Consider the following 15812-nt stretch of genomic DNA (forward strand, 5'->3'; position numbering starts at 1 on the left):
TCTGGAGAGACCCCTGACTTCTTCTACTCAATCTCTTGCTTGAACTACCCCAAGTAGAAGCCCTCTGACCAGGCTACCATAGATGTTCCTTTAAATATCTCAGGCACCTCCCCATCACTTGATATCCCCTCTGAGGCTAAGGAGTCGAGGTCACTGTGCCTGCCTGGGCCATGTCCTTCCTGGACGAGCCCAGGGTGGGGACCTGTGGTGTGATATGAGTGGGCAGGACCCTGGAAGGCATAGGAGTGGCCGGTATCTGGAGCTTAGGATAAAGATGAGAGAGTGTGGAGACGGCCTACAGGGGCCTTGGCTCCTAAACAAGGCTGTGACCCCAGCAGTCACCCAGATGTCATACTTACACATGGAGATCCATCCATATTTTGCAATGGGTGACATTCAGTTTTTGAAGATACCACTGTCCCTGTAATTTATTAGCTTTCCATAAAAACACATACCGTACACAATCTACAGTATAGAAAGTATAATTTACAAAAATATAAAATCTTGGTTATGTTTTAGTATTCCCGCGTATCACTGTATGGGTTATTTCAACAAGCACGTTTAAACAATGGACGCTCAACCAGCTTGACTACCTCTGTGGGGAACGGTGTCAACCCCCTCCTTTTTGTTTTAAAATAAAACATATATTAAGAAAAAGAAACCAAAATTGGTTATATGTGCATACTGTATGTATAAAAGCGTCTGCAGTAGATTCTGAGAGAAAACATCCATTTATACCATTATTTAGGCCCTGTTTTGTAGCATCACACTGTGGCCTGAAGTGTTTTAAACTGATTGTTTAAACAGAGGTTCTTTCCTTGTGAAGGGAGTGAGTGCCTTCGGGTCTGTAGTCTTCTTTCCAGGTTATGAGATGATAGTCACAAAACCCAGCCTGTGGACACGTCCGGTTTTCAGGCCTTCAGAGCACAGCGGACAGGCCGTGGGCAACCGTCAGGCCAGGGCTAATTCCCAGATCCCTTCAAAGGATTCGGACCGGCATTGAGGGGGCTGAGTCACCAGCAGTGAAAGACCCCAGAATGATGCCCTGGGGTGACAGATGGCTGCCTGCAAGCTGTGCCCTGCCTTTGCAGCTGCACCCTGAGTCAAGTGCTCACTCCAGAAGGTACCGAGATGGCTGCCCTGCTGTGTGCAGGCGGGACAGGTTCTTTGCACTCCAGAGCGGCTGGTCTTACCGGCAGGCACAGGTCTCCACAGACATGTTGGGGTACACCTTCAGAACCACATTCCGGTTCTCATCCAGGAAGAGGACCCCAAGAGAGTTCATCTTGTCGGGAACGCAGCAAGGCTCTGGGATGCCCGGGACGATGCCCACGGCCCTGACGATGCTCTGGATGGTGGCGTGGTTGGAGGGGCGGACGATCTGCAAGGGGGAAAGGAGCACGGTCACCTCCGAACTCTGCCTACCCTGCAGTCCTCACCCACCCACCAGGCTGCCTGCATGTCCTTGACTGAGGCCACAGAAAAGGCATTGACCTAGGAGAAAAGGTGAGATCACAGGGCTGGGTACACATTTCTTCTGAAATCAGTGGCAGACTGAGTCCTAGGGACTTTTGCAAAAGGCCTTCCTGCCCTTCGGGCTCCCAGAGGGAAGGCACATCCCCTACATGGCACTGGCCACTTGGGGGCACCTGCGCGTCACACATCCCCGAGGAGCACCAGGAACTGGGCAGGAGCCCCAGAGGGAAGGCAGTGGAGAAGATTGGAGGTTCTGCCTGGGGCCATAGCTGCCCAGACTTTACAGTCCAGGGAGCACCGACGCGCTTGCCATGTGATCGTGTTCTCAGCACAGGAGGGGAAGCCCTGCAGGCACAAGTGCGTCAGTGTGATGAGGCTGGAAACTCGCAGTTCCCAGGTGGGTCTGACTTTGGGGTGTCAGGCGCTGCTTCACCTACATCACCCCATTTTGTCATTGAATCAACCTTATGGGGTGGGTATGACTTTAATTTTCCTGGTGAAACTGAGGCTTAAGATGACTAAATAACTGTACCAGGAACCCTCAGTTAGAAAGTAGTCTGGCTTGGAAACTATGCTCGCTGGGCCCACACCAGCTCTCTTCCCCTCCCTCCCCAGGCAGCCTCTCCCATCCAGAAGAGTCTGGGTCCCAGCAGCAAACACGGCACCTCCCACAAGATGAAGAGGACCACGTCACAGGTGCTTCAGCTCATTGTCGGCCAGAGTTTTATATGCACAGTGCCTCTGGTGGCGGCGAGGTGGGAGGAGAGGGACACCGGCATTTGGGGAGTTCAGGCTGGTGTCAGGGAAGGTGGAAAGACAGCCAGGCAGACTGATAAGGTAAGTGCAGGGTCAGCCAGCAAGAGCCTGCTGTACTCACTCACCCTGCATCCCCCGGGCTGGGCCCTTCCAGCAGACGCCCGTCTCTCTGTCAGACACCTCCCTTCCTCTCTCCTGCACATGCACGGCTTTGAGGAGAAGCCTCTTAATTCCCAAACAGGTTAATGCGGCCCCGCGTCTGGGTCTGGGATTTCCCAGCTGGCTGATTTATTTACGTTCACAGTGGATTTACGCGCTGACTTCCTTTCTTGGAGAGGAAGGCATGACCTGGAACTCAGCAGAGGAGCTAAGTAGGAGGAAAGTGTGTGCTCTGTGCCGAGGTCGACATCAGCAGGCAGCCAGCCCACCGTGGTTCAGGATGTGGGGAGATGGATGGACAGAACCGTGGCCCAGCCTGGAAGGAAGGTGAGCATCTGAAAACCCGGGCCAGTGCAATGGGGAAAGCAGCCCCCTGCTGTGTGTCCTGCCAACTTGTGTGCAATGAGAGCTAGCTGCCCTGTGAGTTCCTGCCCTGAGTCGGGGGTGGGGGATGGACGGTCACACTGGGAAGCCACTGAGGCCAGCTCTGTGCTGGTCACAGACACCAACGCCCTGAGACCCGGGCCAGGTTTCTAGAAGAGCCTTGGTGAGGAGGGGGCTTAAGAGACCTGACCTGTGTGCAGGGGGCCAGGCTCTCCTCAACCTCTGTGGATATTACTATGTGGGAACACACCTAAGGAGATGGATCTCCTGTTTTGCAAAAGGAGGAAGGTTCTGATTTAAAATTCAAATTCACTGAAGGCACAGCCAGACCCCATCCATCTGTGGGCTGTATCCACCCAACAGGCTGACATTTTGGCACGTCTGTCTACCTATTCTCTGCCTTGAGTAGATGGGAGGTGTCATTATCCCTATTTACAGACAGGAAACAGTGAGGAGGCAGAGGGACTTGCCTGCAGGGGCAGAGCTGAGAGTCACAATTAGCCCAGGGGCAGAACACAGCGGGGCGACCCCACACACTCTACCTTGGGCATGGGGAACTCGCAGGCTCCTGAGCAGTAGTAAGCGTCGAACGACTTGGGTGAGATGATCCATTCGTTCCACCCGATGTCTGCAAAGTCCACCTTCAGGTACCTCCGGGAGCAAACCCGCGGCTCGTCCCACTGCTTCCTCCGGGCTTTCTGCATCGTCTTCTCGTCAAAGTCCAGCACCTGCGAGGAGGCCATGAACACATCCTGGCCCTTCTTCCTGCGGTCCTTGCGGCCCGGCCGAGGCTTCAGTGCACGGAAGGGGCTGGGCCACAGCTCGTGCTTGTGGTAGTGCTGGGCGTGGGGGGCATGTGCCGGCCTCTCGTCCAGCCCCGGCAGCTCGTTGTTCTGGAGCGGCCCCATGGCCTGCGTGGCCCGGCGCACTCGGGGGTCTGCCGAGCTGTTGGGGGCTGCTCCAGGCTCCGGGTCCCCAGCCTGGAAGGGGTCATATCTCTGCAGTGTCACTGCCACACTGTTGGGCTCTGAGATGGCCAGGTCGTTGGCGTAGATGAGGATGTAGGGTGCGTGGGGGCCGGGCCTGGGTACCCCCGGGTCCTCCTCCCCAGAATCCAGCTGGGCGGACAGGAGCAGCTCGCCATCCCGGCGGGCCGCCTTGATGATGGGGGAGATGTCCTTGGCCCGCCACAGGCCCCGTGGCGGGGGTAGCAGGGCCATGGCCCCACGGAGCAGCCCCTGCGTGGCCATGTTCTGCGAGAGGCTTCGGAAGAGCAGGTGCTGGCGTGCAGGCGGGCCTGGGGGCAGCAGGCGGCAGGATGCATTCTTGGCTCGCTGCTTGCATGGTGCCTCGCGTGCCCGGGGCCACCGCGGCTCCGAGTAGAAGTGGAATGTGGCCATGAGGATCATTTCTGAGTCCTGCATGGAAGTCAGGTTGAAGAAATACACGGTCTTCTGGTTGACCACGTCTGCGAGGGAAGGACAGACCACAGCCTGTTAGGTTGTCTCCTGGACAGGCCCCCGTGCTCATAGGGTGTCCCGTCCAGGAAGTGGAGGAGGAATGCCCGTTGAGGGAGCACTTTCAGGCCAGCCAGGCTTTCCTCATCTCCTGCAATCCTCACATTGAACTGACGAGGGCACCCTTTGTTATTTTCAGGGACCAGATGAGGATGAGGGATTGAGGTCAGAGAGGTTGGGGACTGTCATATCCCATTGCAAAGAAAGGAAGAAAAAAAGGTGGCAGACAGGGTAGATGCTCAGGGCTGCTGGACCCTGAAGCTCCAGTTCCTGCCTCTGCACTCTAATGCCTCTCAATGAACAAATGATCTCCCCCATCTTCATTCATGAGATAAGATGGAGTCAGGTATTCGGGATACTTGGGTTGGGTCCGAGCCCTGCTGACAGTAGCCCCCCTGTATCTGCACAGCTTTCTATTTTATAGACATTAAATGCAGTCCTTCTTCCGAATGAGGTAAATTAGAGTGCCTCGCGCTGTCTCAGCGTTCTGAGCAGCTTCTGAGGGAAACTGGGCTTAAGAACACAGCCATTTGGGTGTCTACTATTTATTCTGCCCAAGCCCTTTTAAACTTGTTTTTACAAAGAAAAAGCACTATCAGGGTTGTACCAGGTCACTCAATAAAATCTCCAACATCCAGGTTGCTCTCCAGAGGCCGGAACCACGATGAGGACCGTGATCCCTCAAACATCACATCTGCAGTTCGAGAATACTCTTGGCCCCTGCATCCTTGGGGCTGTCAACCACTCTTTCCTTTCTCTCTTGGTTCTACCAGGTGTACACCAGGACCCCAGGGCAGAAAGCCGCCCCAGGCCCTGGCAGCATGAGGTCTGGGAATAGCAAGCCCTCTCTAGGGTTTGGGTGGGAGGGAGGCGTCATCTCCCTGAGATGCTGCAGGAGAGCCGGAGACCAGAGCTGTCAGGTGGGCTGTCTCCCTCCCGCTGCCCTATTTCCTGTTGCCAGGGGTCTGTCTGCTGGGTGAAGCCTGGGAGAGGTACAGGGCTTCCAAGAGCGGGAGTGTGTGTGTGTGTGTGTGTGTGTGTGTGTGTGTGTGTGTGTGTGTGTAGAAAATGGGTCACTAACTGTGACCCATTTTCTACACACACACACACACACACACACACACACACAGGGTGCCCTCATCTCTGACACCTGCGTCCACAGATTCAGCTGGAATTTTTTTAACCAAAATCTTCAGTTTAAGGTTATTTGTTTCTATTGGGATGAAGGCATAATTCTACTGGGAAGAAGGCATAATTCAATTGAGAACTTTCATGTACTTTTAAGGGACTACAAGAAAGAGGAAGGAAGGAAAAGTCAGAGGGCCCAATAAATGTCAGTCAAAGCTTGGGTGACATTCTAAAGCCACTACCTTACATAATTCTCAGGAAAAAACCCTCAGCATGTCCACAGCAGCCCCTCAATACGTCCACACATAAGGAGAAGCACGAGTCTTGATGCACATTTAAACCTAGCTTCCCTAAACACTGCGGCCTTGAGTGTCATGGTCCTCGAGTCCTGCATTTCCCAAAGCTCAAAGATCACTGCTTTCCTCCTCTGGAGATGCTGATTCAGAGGTCTGGGACAATGGGGCCCAGGAATTCTTATTCTAACCAGCATTCTAAGGGATTCTAAGTTTGGGAAGCAATGATGGGTGGTGGCTGTGTATCTGCAGCATCCCGGGTTGACTTGCGGATGGGGTGCAAGTTCACCAACAAGGCAGCCCCTACCCCCCAAGCTGGGAAAGGCTCTAGGAACCAGGCTCCCAGGCCTCAACGGGACCATGCCTTGCTCATCTGCCTCAGACAGACAAGAGAATCTCTATCTCACCTGAATGCTTGGAGGATTAACTAAATAACATATGTAATGTGCCAGGCACAAAGGGGGAAGCCCCCAAATGTGCTTCTGTGCCACTTTTGTCTAAATGACTAAGGCTGGCAGAGCAAGCTCCTCCTACACCATTTCGGGCCCCTCTTACTCAATGGTCCAGCTAACACAGCAGAAGAAGTGTTTTTCTTTTATCCAATTCAAGTCAACTCCATCGTTCCGCTAACAGGTTCTTTGCGCGAGAACACTTAAGAGGCTCCAAAATAGACATTTCTGACTCCTTCCGAAGAGCTGGCCCTTCACAGCGGGATGCAAGCATCTTTGGCCTAGAAACCTGCGGCTTCTGGTGAGAAGGAAAACAGCAGACTGGGGGAACCAAGATGGGGCTTCCCAGAGAAAAGCACCTTGGCCCCCCTTCCAGTGACAAGGTAAAGAACGAGAGAGGACATAAAGAAGGATAACTGTGACCACCAAGGCAGGGACAGCAACCTTGGCTTGAGGTGGGTGCGGCCCAATGAAGGTGCTGGGAGGGCTGCCGCAGGGTGGCAAAACGTGTTGTAGAGGAGGACGGGGTGCCCTCCCCTGGAGGTTATTTCTGCACGGGGTGCAGGAGAGGGAAAGCCAATGCTGCCCTTCCCTTAGGATGGAGAACCACAGAGAGCACGCTCAGGAACTCATAGAGGGAAGAACCTTAGAGGTCAGGCAGCCTGATTAATTACACTCAGGGCAGGAGTCTTTCCTCCATTTGGCTTGAATGCCTTTGGCCATAGGCAGCTCGCTCCTCACAAGGCAGTCTGATGCGTGATGACCCTCCCCGCTGGGAACCCTGGAGGTGGAGATGGGTGACTCCCATCTGCAGGGCATGAAGGGCCACAGGCTGGCCCAGCTCTCTGATTGTACCTGCACGCCTGCATTGCAGGGGGCTCCAGGCTGTGGCTGAGAGAAGGCCACCTACCTGAAGCCTCCCAGCTTGGATGAGCCCAGGTCACAAAGGAGAATCTCCAAAGAGAAGTCCCTATTTCCTATGAACTGTGCTGGTGCCTGTGGCTCCCATCTCATGGTCAGCTAGAAAAGATCCTTCCTTCCTCCCTCCTATTATTCCTCTCTCCCTTCCTTCGCCCCTCCCTGCCTCCCTCCCTTTTCCAGATAAATATTTGGGAAACTCCTACTCTGGGCTAAGTGCTGGGCTGAGCAAGGTCCTAGCAAAGGTGATTACAGGCACTCAGAGGAGCTCAGCCCAGGGATGAGACAGACAGTGATGGTGGGGACGCCCACCTGCAGCGCCGGTCGCAGCTTCACAGAGCTGTGTCCAGGAGAGGCCCCCGGCGGGCTGGGTGCTTTCGACCTCAGGTCACCATCCTGCTCAGAGCTCTCCATTGCCCCCCAAATAAAATTCAACCCTTTACTAAGGCCCTACTTGATCTGGCCTGCTTACCTCCCCAACTCCATCTGCTCCCCGCACCCCCATCTCTGCCCCAGTCACCCTGGCCTTCCTGTCCTTACAAACATGAAGCTCCGTCTCAGGGCTTTGTCCCAGCTCTTCCTTCTGCTGTCATCACCTCTCCTCTAGGAATCACTCCTCTCTCCTTTGGGCCTTTGCTCAAGCGGCATCCCTAACAAAGGGTACCACTGACTCCCTTGGCTGAAGGAACAGCCCCATCGCTCTGTCTGTCCCTGGCTTCATTTGTCGTCACGTCACTCTGGGACATCCTGATATAATATATTTCCTTGCAATTGTTTCTCTTTCCCTCTAGAACACAAACTCCAAGAGGGCGGGGCTTTGCCAGCTGTGTGCACTGCTGTATCCCTAGATCCTAGCACGAGGCCTGAGTGATCGTACGTGCTCAGGAATGTGTGCTGAATGGCAGGGGAGGGGAGGGGTCTTTGCTAGATCTGTCTGCTTCACTTAACAAAGTGGGTTCCTGGCCTGCTGCCCTGGGGCTCAGTGAACATCCTGAAAGAAGTCCAGAAAGTCTCCTTTGGAAAGGTGTAGCCAACTATGCAAATCCAGCTGGAGGCACTGCACAGCAGGACGTTTGTCCAGTCACTTCCCCTTGAGCCTTAGTTTTCTCATCTTTTAAATGGGAATAATATTGTTTACTGATTAGGAAGCTCCAAGTTCCAAGCATATATGCATGCTTGATTCCTCATGTTCACAATGAGGGCAGCAGACGTGGCAAATGGACGAAGAGATGGAGCTTCGGAGAGGGTACATGACTACATAACTACATAACTTGCTTAAAGCGCTTAAAGTCCCCCAGCTGGTAAGGGGCGGAGCCAGGGCGTGCTTCCAGGCCTGTCTGACCCCAGGCCCACGCCCTTCCCCACCCTCCCCAACCAGGTGCTCTGGATAGAATCCGGATCTGCTTAACAGCTAATGTAACAAAGATCACGTGCTGTGAACTCTAAAATATTTTGCAAACACAAGTCATTATTTGGATTATTTTGTGTTCTGACTCTCCAGGAAAGAAAGGACTGATCTTATTTAGACAAGTTGATCTCTCTATGGTCTTTGGAAATCTGAGAACCCTAGTGAGGTCCACTCTACTGGGCACTCAACCTCCTTCCCGACTCTTTAGGGATGGGACTAGAGAGGAAAGAGGTAGGGAAGTGGCCCTAGTCCAGGGGTGCCCCCAGGCTCCCTGCTGGCCAACTCTCAGGCCAAGACGACCCTCAGACTGTTCTGCTCTGTAGAAACGGAATCCAAGTCACCTGGAGATCTGTCCCTTCACTCATTGCCCCTGAAACAGCCATCAGGGTGACCAGAGTGAGAATGCTGGGCTGAAGATGCAAGCACCAACATAATAGGCTGAAGAAAGGAAGTGGTGGGCCACCAGTGGTGGTGCAGAGAAGGAAAGAGAACTAATGTGTACTGAGTGTCTATTTTTAGGCAGGCTCCAGAGTCAGGGTTTAAACCCTGCTTCATCACCGACTAGCTGCGGGGCCTTAGGAAGTCACACAACTTCTCTGCCCCATCTGTTAATCAGACAGAATACGTGTGCGTGCCTCCTGAAGTGGTGAGCTCATCTCTGCAGTGCTCTCAGCAAGGTGTCTGGCACCCAGCACATGCTCAGAACACAGTGGTCACGTGGTGTCACAAGCTACTGCTACGCTCAGGACCCCCCACCCCTGCTCCCTGCCCTCGTGCCCAGCGGGAGGCACTGCCAGCTGTCCACCCTCTCCAGCAGGAGCCTGAGAATTTTCACAGCCTCTTCGCCCTCCTGCATGCAACTTATCCTAGTTCCTATTTCTCCACATCCTGTTTCTCCACAACCACCCTGAACTCTGCATCTTTCCACGACTGTCTTAGCCCACAGTCTGACCTTGACCACCACTGTGACCCCAGGACACTGTCACCCTCACACCACACTCGTGCTTCACAGGGAATCGTCTATTACAGATGAAGAGTTAACATCCTTCACAACCTCTACATATCAGTAGGAAAAAGACCAGAACCCCAAGTGGATGAAGTGGTTTTCACGGGAAAAATTTTGAATGGTCAAAAAGCATGAAAAACAATTCAGGATGACCAGTAATGAAAAAGAAAACGGTAACTTCAAATGAGAATGAAGATATAACAAGTTTTACCTGCTGCAACTCTGATCCCATTAGGGTAAAAACTATACATAATATTCCACAAAATATTAACTCTGGTTATATCTGGATTGTGATTTCTTTTCTTTACTGTGATTTTCTATGAGTTCTGGATAAGTATGCATTTCCCTTATAATCTCTTGTCTCTCCTTCTCCCCTCGCCTCTTTTCTTCTCTCCCTCCCTCCCCCTCCCCCTCCCTCGCCCCTCTCTCACCATACACACTCTCTATACTGCCCCACTGCTTACAGGCCTTGGTGGCCCACTGGTTCACTTCCATTTCCTGCCTCTTTCTTCCTGTTGTTTCCTCATTGAAACCAAACGCCTCACAGTTCCAGGCACATAGGGCTCTGCTTCACTTCTACACCTGGCTAACACCCGTTGCCCTTCAGAGACTGTCGGGGGCCTCCCCTGCTCTGTGAAGGCTTCACTGGACGCTCCCCACCAGCCCTTCCCCTGCCGGGTCAGTGCTGTCCTCTGGGGCTCCTGAAGCCCACCCCCAGCCCTTTCTCACTCCATTGTCCTACCTGTGCCACTGCACACATTCTTCTGTTTTCTCCTCCCTTCTCCACCAGCCCGTGAGCTTTTCGGGGCAGGGCCAATACTCTCTGCTTTTCTGTGTCCTCTGAGCTTACAGCACCTGCCACTGAATGAGGTGCTCAGGAAAGACTTGGGGAACTGACTGTGATTCGACAGATGTGTATGTATTATTACTCTCATTTTAGAGATGAAGACACCAACCTCAGAGAGGTTAAGTACCTTGCCCAATATCACATACGTAGGTGGAAAAGCCTAGATTTAAATGCAGGTCGTTTGAGGCTGCAGGTGTCTAACCTTAACCCTTATGGTCAGGCTCAGAGGCGCTCTCCACTGATGCACTTCAAGGAGCAATGGAAGGGAGGGAAGGAGCTGGCTGGCTGGAGTAATCACAGTAGAGCTAAAACATTATTGAACTTACACGTGCCAGGCACGGTGTTAAGCCCTGAACATATCTCAGTTCATTAAAAAAACCCTATAAGGAAGAGAGCATTATTAGTCCCATTTTAGAAGTGAAGAAAACGGAGTCATAGACGAGTTCAGTCCCTGGCCCCAGTCACAGACTCAGGATTTGGCCCTTACCAGTCCAGCTCACAGCCTGCGCTTGGAACCTGAGCTGAGCTGCCTAGAGGCAGGCAAGGGACGCAGTTCCACTGTAACACGGGTTACAGGGACCACCCCATCGAGGCAGCAGAGGTCACCGTCACGGAGCAGGCTGGTACCGGTACGATCCAGGACCAGAGCTGAAGCCCCCCACATGTGTGCCTCATCCATAAAATGAGGGGTCCCCACCCAGGCTCACACCTCCTCACAGCTTCGTCGCTGGGTCACAAAGCAGGCACTTCTGAGGGCTGGTGAGGGACTGGGTATGAAGAAACTTAAGTCAGTCAAGGGAGGAGAAGCGAAACTAAGCTGCCTGGGCCTAGTCTGTGCCAGGCACAAACCCCACCTCATCCCATTGAATCTTCACCCCACCCCCACTATGTGCACAAACAATTGCTACTCAGAGAGGTAAAGTGATGTGTACACACATACCAGTAGCAGGTGGAGCTGGGACTTGTACCCATGGCTGTTTCAAATGGTTCCAAACAAGAGTACTGGATTTGTCAAATAGTCTTAGACTGATCCAGAATAATTCTGATCTCCCAGGATCTGTTCCATCCTCTGTCTCCTAAGTCCTGGGCTCAGTTCTGATGGAGGTTGGGGGAGGGGACTAGCAGTGAGAACAGCACGAGCCTGACAGATGGACGGTGCCAACCACTGCCACTGTGAACAGCTTGCCCTGGCCTGGCCTCAGTCTCCTTATCTGTAAAATGGGAGGACTGGATCTGAAGTACTGTCGCCAGATCCTTTTCAGGGCTAAGTGTTGCTTGTACCACCCCCAGCCTGAGAAGACTGAAAAACAGACTGTGCACCTCCATGCCTGGGCCTGCAGCAACAGGGTGGGCCCATGGGCGTGCTCATCCCTTAGTGCAGCAGTGAACTTGCTGGGCTTGCTTTCCTCAAGTGCAAGGCTTTGGGGACTGAGTCAATGGACGCAAGGTCAAGGCTACACCTATATGAACACAAGTGTTTTGTACTCCAGGGAAACACAATGCACCAACACTTAACCTGGCCAGTGCTGGGCTTAGGGCTTAACATATCAACTCATGTCATCTTTCCTGAATTGCTACAGGGAAGATATTACCATGACCTGCCCATTTTGTGGATGAGTACACTCAAGTCCACAGAGCTTCAGTGATTTGCCCAAGATCATAGTCATGCTGGATGATTCTTGAGTGACTTAATAATGATACTCCAGAAATGGGCCCCAAGAGGTGAATAAAAGGTACCAGGGAGGATGGAGTTAGATCTGGTTGGCCTGGAACCTAGTGAGTCTGCCCAGTAGAGGATGGGGGGAAGGAGCTTCTCTGCGGCAGGAGCTCCCAGTACATGTTTATGCGAGACCAGGCTTCCAGTTTCTGGCTCTGAGGCCACGGTGTGGTACCCTAAGTAACACAGCCAGTGATCGACAGGGAGGTGGCAGATCTGACTCCAGGCTGTCTGGCCCCAGTGGTGGGCTGGTCCCCCTCTACCTCAAGAGGGGGCCCTACAGACCAATGGTCTTTCTCCTGATGAATGGCCTCCTCCTTCACAAGGGCTTCAGGGGACCCCTACTCACATTTTCTGCAATGGCATTCTGAGACCATGAGTAATCTCCATGACAACCAGGGTCTTCCCATCACCCCTGTGCCTCGTCTCTGCTCACCCAGGGCCTGCAGAGGTCACCCAGCCCGGGCGGGCAGACAGCTGAGGCAGGATTCTGAAATGCTCTCGGAAGCAGGGCAGGGAGGGCTCGGTGCAGCTCCATCCAAGTTGTGGGGAAAGGGGAAAGGATCTGCCCAGGAGGGGCAAGGGCAGGAGGGGGGCTGGGAACCCCCACTGCCCAAGCTTCTAGACCTTTCCTCAAACCCCCATAGTCTGAACAATTCATGCTAGTGCCTAGCAGGCCTCAGTCCCATGTACCCAAGGCTGGGCACCCAAGGCCATTCTCAGTCCACCCTGCTTCCCCAACTGCCACACCCACTAAGTGCCCCAGCTAGAGGGGCACACCCCCTGCCTGGGCCCAGTGCCTGGCACTTCCATCAGGGCTGCACTACACCCACCTGATGGGCTCTCTTCAGTGCCTCCTTCATCTGTCAAGAGCCAGCACAGCTGAACCCTGTGACATGGATCCCTACCCCCGAGCCCCGACACACACACAGGGTGAGCTCCCCCAGCCCAGTCCCATCTCCACGCTGTGCTTAAAGCCTTGTGGATGGGGTCGTCTGTGTCTGGCAAGTGTGACACCCTCCGACGTTTGGCGGCACCCCAGGGGCAGGAAGTCTGTCGCTCTGTGGCACTTCGGCGTCCCCACGGGAGGCTCTGGGCCCCGCACAGAGTGCTCGGGGCGGGCGGCGGTGGGGGGAATAGTTAATGGAAGAATGAATGAACCAGTCAATGACTAGAAGGAAGAGGCAAAGCGGAGGTGCAGGGGTGGGAGGATGGACACGTGAGGAGGACCAGGGAGGATGAAGAGAAGGGGGCCACAGGGCCGCCTCTACTTACCCAGCCGGGCCCGGAAGCTGCGGACCGTGTTGCCCCCTCCTGGCCGCGCGCCCCTTCGGCTGTATTTCTCATAAAGCCGGAGCATGTGGACAGCGACCATGTCCTGGGTGCCGGGGCCTAGAGCAGCGGCCGCGTCCCCTGGAGACCGCTGGGGGTTCTTGTACCCCGCCAGGCCATCGGCCGCTGCGGGCGGGGCGGACCGGGCGGGCGCCGTGTGGCTGCTGCCCGCGTCCTGGAGCAGCAGCAGAAGTAGCGGCAGCAGCGGCAGCAGTTGGGACCCCGGTCCCGGGCTGGTCCGAGCGGGGCCACGGGCCATGATGGGTGGCGGTGGCGAAGGGATCGGAGCCGGGTTAGAGGAGGAGGAGGGAGATCGAGGGCGCACAAGAGGCTGAGAACAAACCCTGCGGCGGGAGGGCGCGCGGGCAGCACCGGCAGGCGGGGGCGCGGGATGTCGAGATCCGCGCGGGGCAGAGCTGGGCGCGCAGCCGGGCGCACGGTACGGCCAGCGGTCACGGCCGTCCGGAGCCACGCAGAGCCGAGCCGAGCCCAAGCCGGCGCGCTGCCTCGGCGGACTAGCGGCGAAACTTTGCAGCCCCAGGCGCGCCCGGCTTGGCGGGTTCGAGGGGCGGGGCGGGGCGGGGCGGCCGGCTGCGCCCTCGCGGGGGACCCGGCTGCGCGCCCCGAACCACTCCGGGCCGCCGCCTACACTGCCGTCCGTGGCCCGGCCGCGTTGTGCGTGCGCCCGAGTGTGGCGGTGTGCGCGCGCAGGGGTGTGAGCCCGATTGTGCGCCCAAAGTCTGGGTGGCGTGGGCGTGGGCCGGCGCGCTCCCCGCTCCCCTGCGGAAAGCCGGAGACCTGGGACCCGGCCCGGCTCCTGTGTGTCGGCGCCTCGGCCTGGCCGGGACTGCGTGGGGGCTGGGCGGCATTTAGGGGGGGCCCTCCTGCCGGGTTGCCCCTGCAATGGCATGTGATGATTGTGGTTGCAAGATGACAGCTCCCCCGTGAGGGCCCGACGGGGGAATGTGTGTGCGCCCGGTTGTCTCTGAGCCAGTGTGTGTCCAAAATGCAAGAGTGAGGGGAACGCGAAGCCTCCTCGGCATCCTTTGAAAAGAAAAACCCTAACGCTAAAGCTCAGCCAACCCAGGACAACTGGAACAAGATCCTGATTAAAATTCAGAATTAGTCGATTTAACCGACCCTTTATCTGGCGACTATAGTTCTGGTTGTTGAAGGAACACATCAAAGGTGCTTATTAATCGTTGGACATGTAGCCATCAGGCTTGTCCTGAAAAAAGGACATGGTTTTAAATTGTTTTACAAAACGTTTCCAAAACTTCAGAATAGGAGAAGGAAACGCTTAGCTTTCCCAAGACAGTGTCACAGTGAGGGTGCAGTGCATCCCTGGCCCACCACCCCTCAGTTTAGCCCTGGGGCAGAAGGTCATGAGCTTCATCTTGCCTTTAGAAGGGTTCCTTGTCCATGGATAGAATTTCAGGGCATCTGTGAACTTGGATGGGGAAAACTTACATCTTTATTTTCACTAACCTGTACCTGCAACCTGGCATTCCATATTAGAAACACAGGTAACCAACTACAGTGGTATTAACCATACCTGTGACTTTGTCACCAATAGCCACCAAACACAGATATTTTCATATCACATTTTCTTATCATGTTTCTCAAATATATCTCTTCTTGCTCATCACTATTCTGAAATTAAAGTAGTCAAGGCTGCTGCTAGTTATTTAATGAATTAATTAAAAGACACACATATCACTATGTTGCAAAGTTGTTTTAAAAAAACATTTTGATAATTCTATTTGAATGTAATTGGCTTCCTCTGTAACCCTGCATATTAAGAGCATTCTTTTGAAAAACAGTCTATGGGCTTCCTCTGATTGAGTTAGAGGTTCAAGGCCTACATAAAAGGTTTAGGAACCCTTCTGAGGGAAGGAAAGGACCTCTTCAAACCCATATTCTTCCAGCAAGGTCCAGGATACTGTCCATACTACATTTCTAAGGACTATTTGCAAACTTGCAAACATACTGTTCCCTTTACTTGGTAACTTCGGGCTCCCTGAGCCAAAATAGTTACTTTTCTTGGAGGACTCACAATGCAATAATTGAAAAATTGCTGGAGAAAGCTTCCGTTTGGTGTGTAAAACACAACCCATTTGTAATTTTTCAAAATCTTGCAGTGTCAAATTAGAGGCCATCCTACTGAAAGCCTCGGAACCTCAGGCCTGTAGCTTTTGGAAAACGATAGAGAAGGATTTTATTTCTTTTGATAATTTGCACACATCACGTTCAACTTCCCGTTAGTATAGCCCCCGTTTGTTCAGTGAAACAGTTTTCAAAAACGGTGTGCCTGGAGGTGAGGTGACCAGTCACAATCTTGGACTTGATGAATCTCTCCTCGAAAATGACCCACACAAACTTTTACTGCTCCCTTCCCCCAGCCCCACCACCACTTCCCTCC

General features: G+C 53.9%; 1 protein-coding gene across 1 annotated transcript; it reads right to left on the minus strand.

Annotated features, from left to right (window-relative positions):
• Positions 1-406: 406 nt before the first annotated feature.
• Positions 407-13901, minus strand: GDF10 (growth differentiation factor 10). Its single transcript, XM_032609013.1, has 3 exons — positions 13334-13901; positions 3318-4243; positions 407-1381 (listed from the first exon to the last, which is right to left on the minus strand). Exons 1-3 carry the CDS (start codon positions 13647-13649, stop codon positions 1190-1192), a joined length of 1434 nt encoding a protein of 477 aa, XP_032464904.1. The 5' UTR covers positions 13650-13901; the 3' UTR covers positions 407-1189.
• Between the last annotated feature and the right edge of the window lie 1911 nt (positions 13902-15812).

This window comes from Phocoena sinus, chromosome 16 (genome assembly GCF_008692025.1).
Source record: "Phocoena sinus isolate mPhoSin1 chromosome 16, mPhoSin1.pri, whole genome shotgun sequence".
NCBI classification, from domain to species: domain Eukaryota; kingdom Metazoa; phylum Chordata; class Mammalia; order Artiodactyla; family Phocoenidae; genus Phocoena; species Phocoena sinus.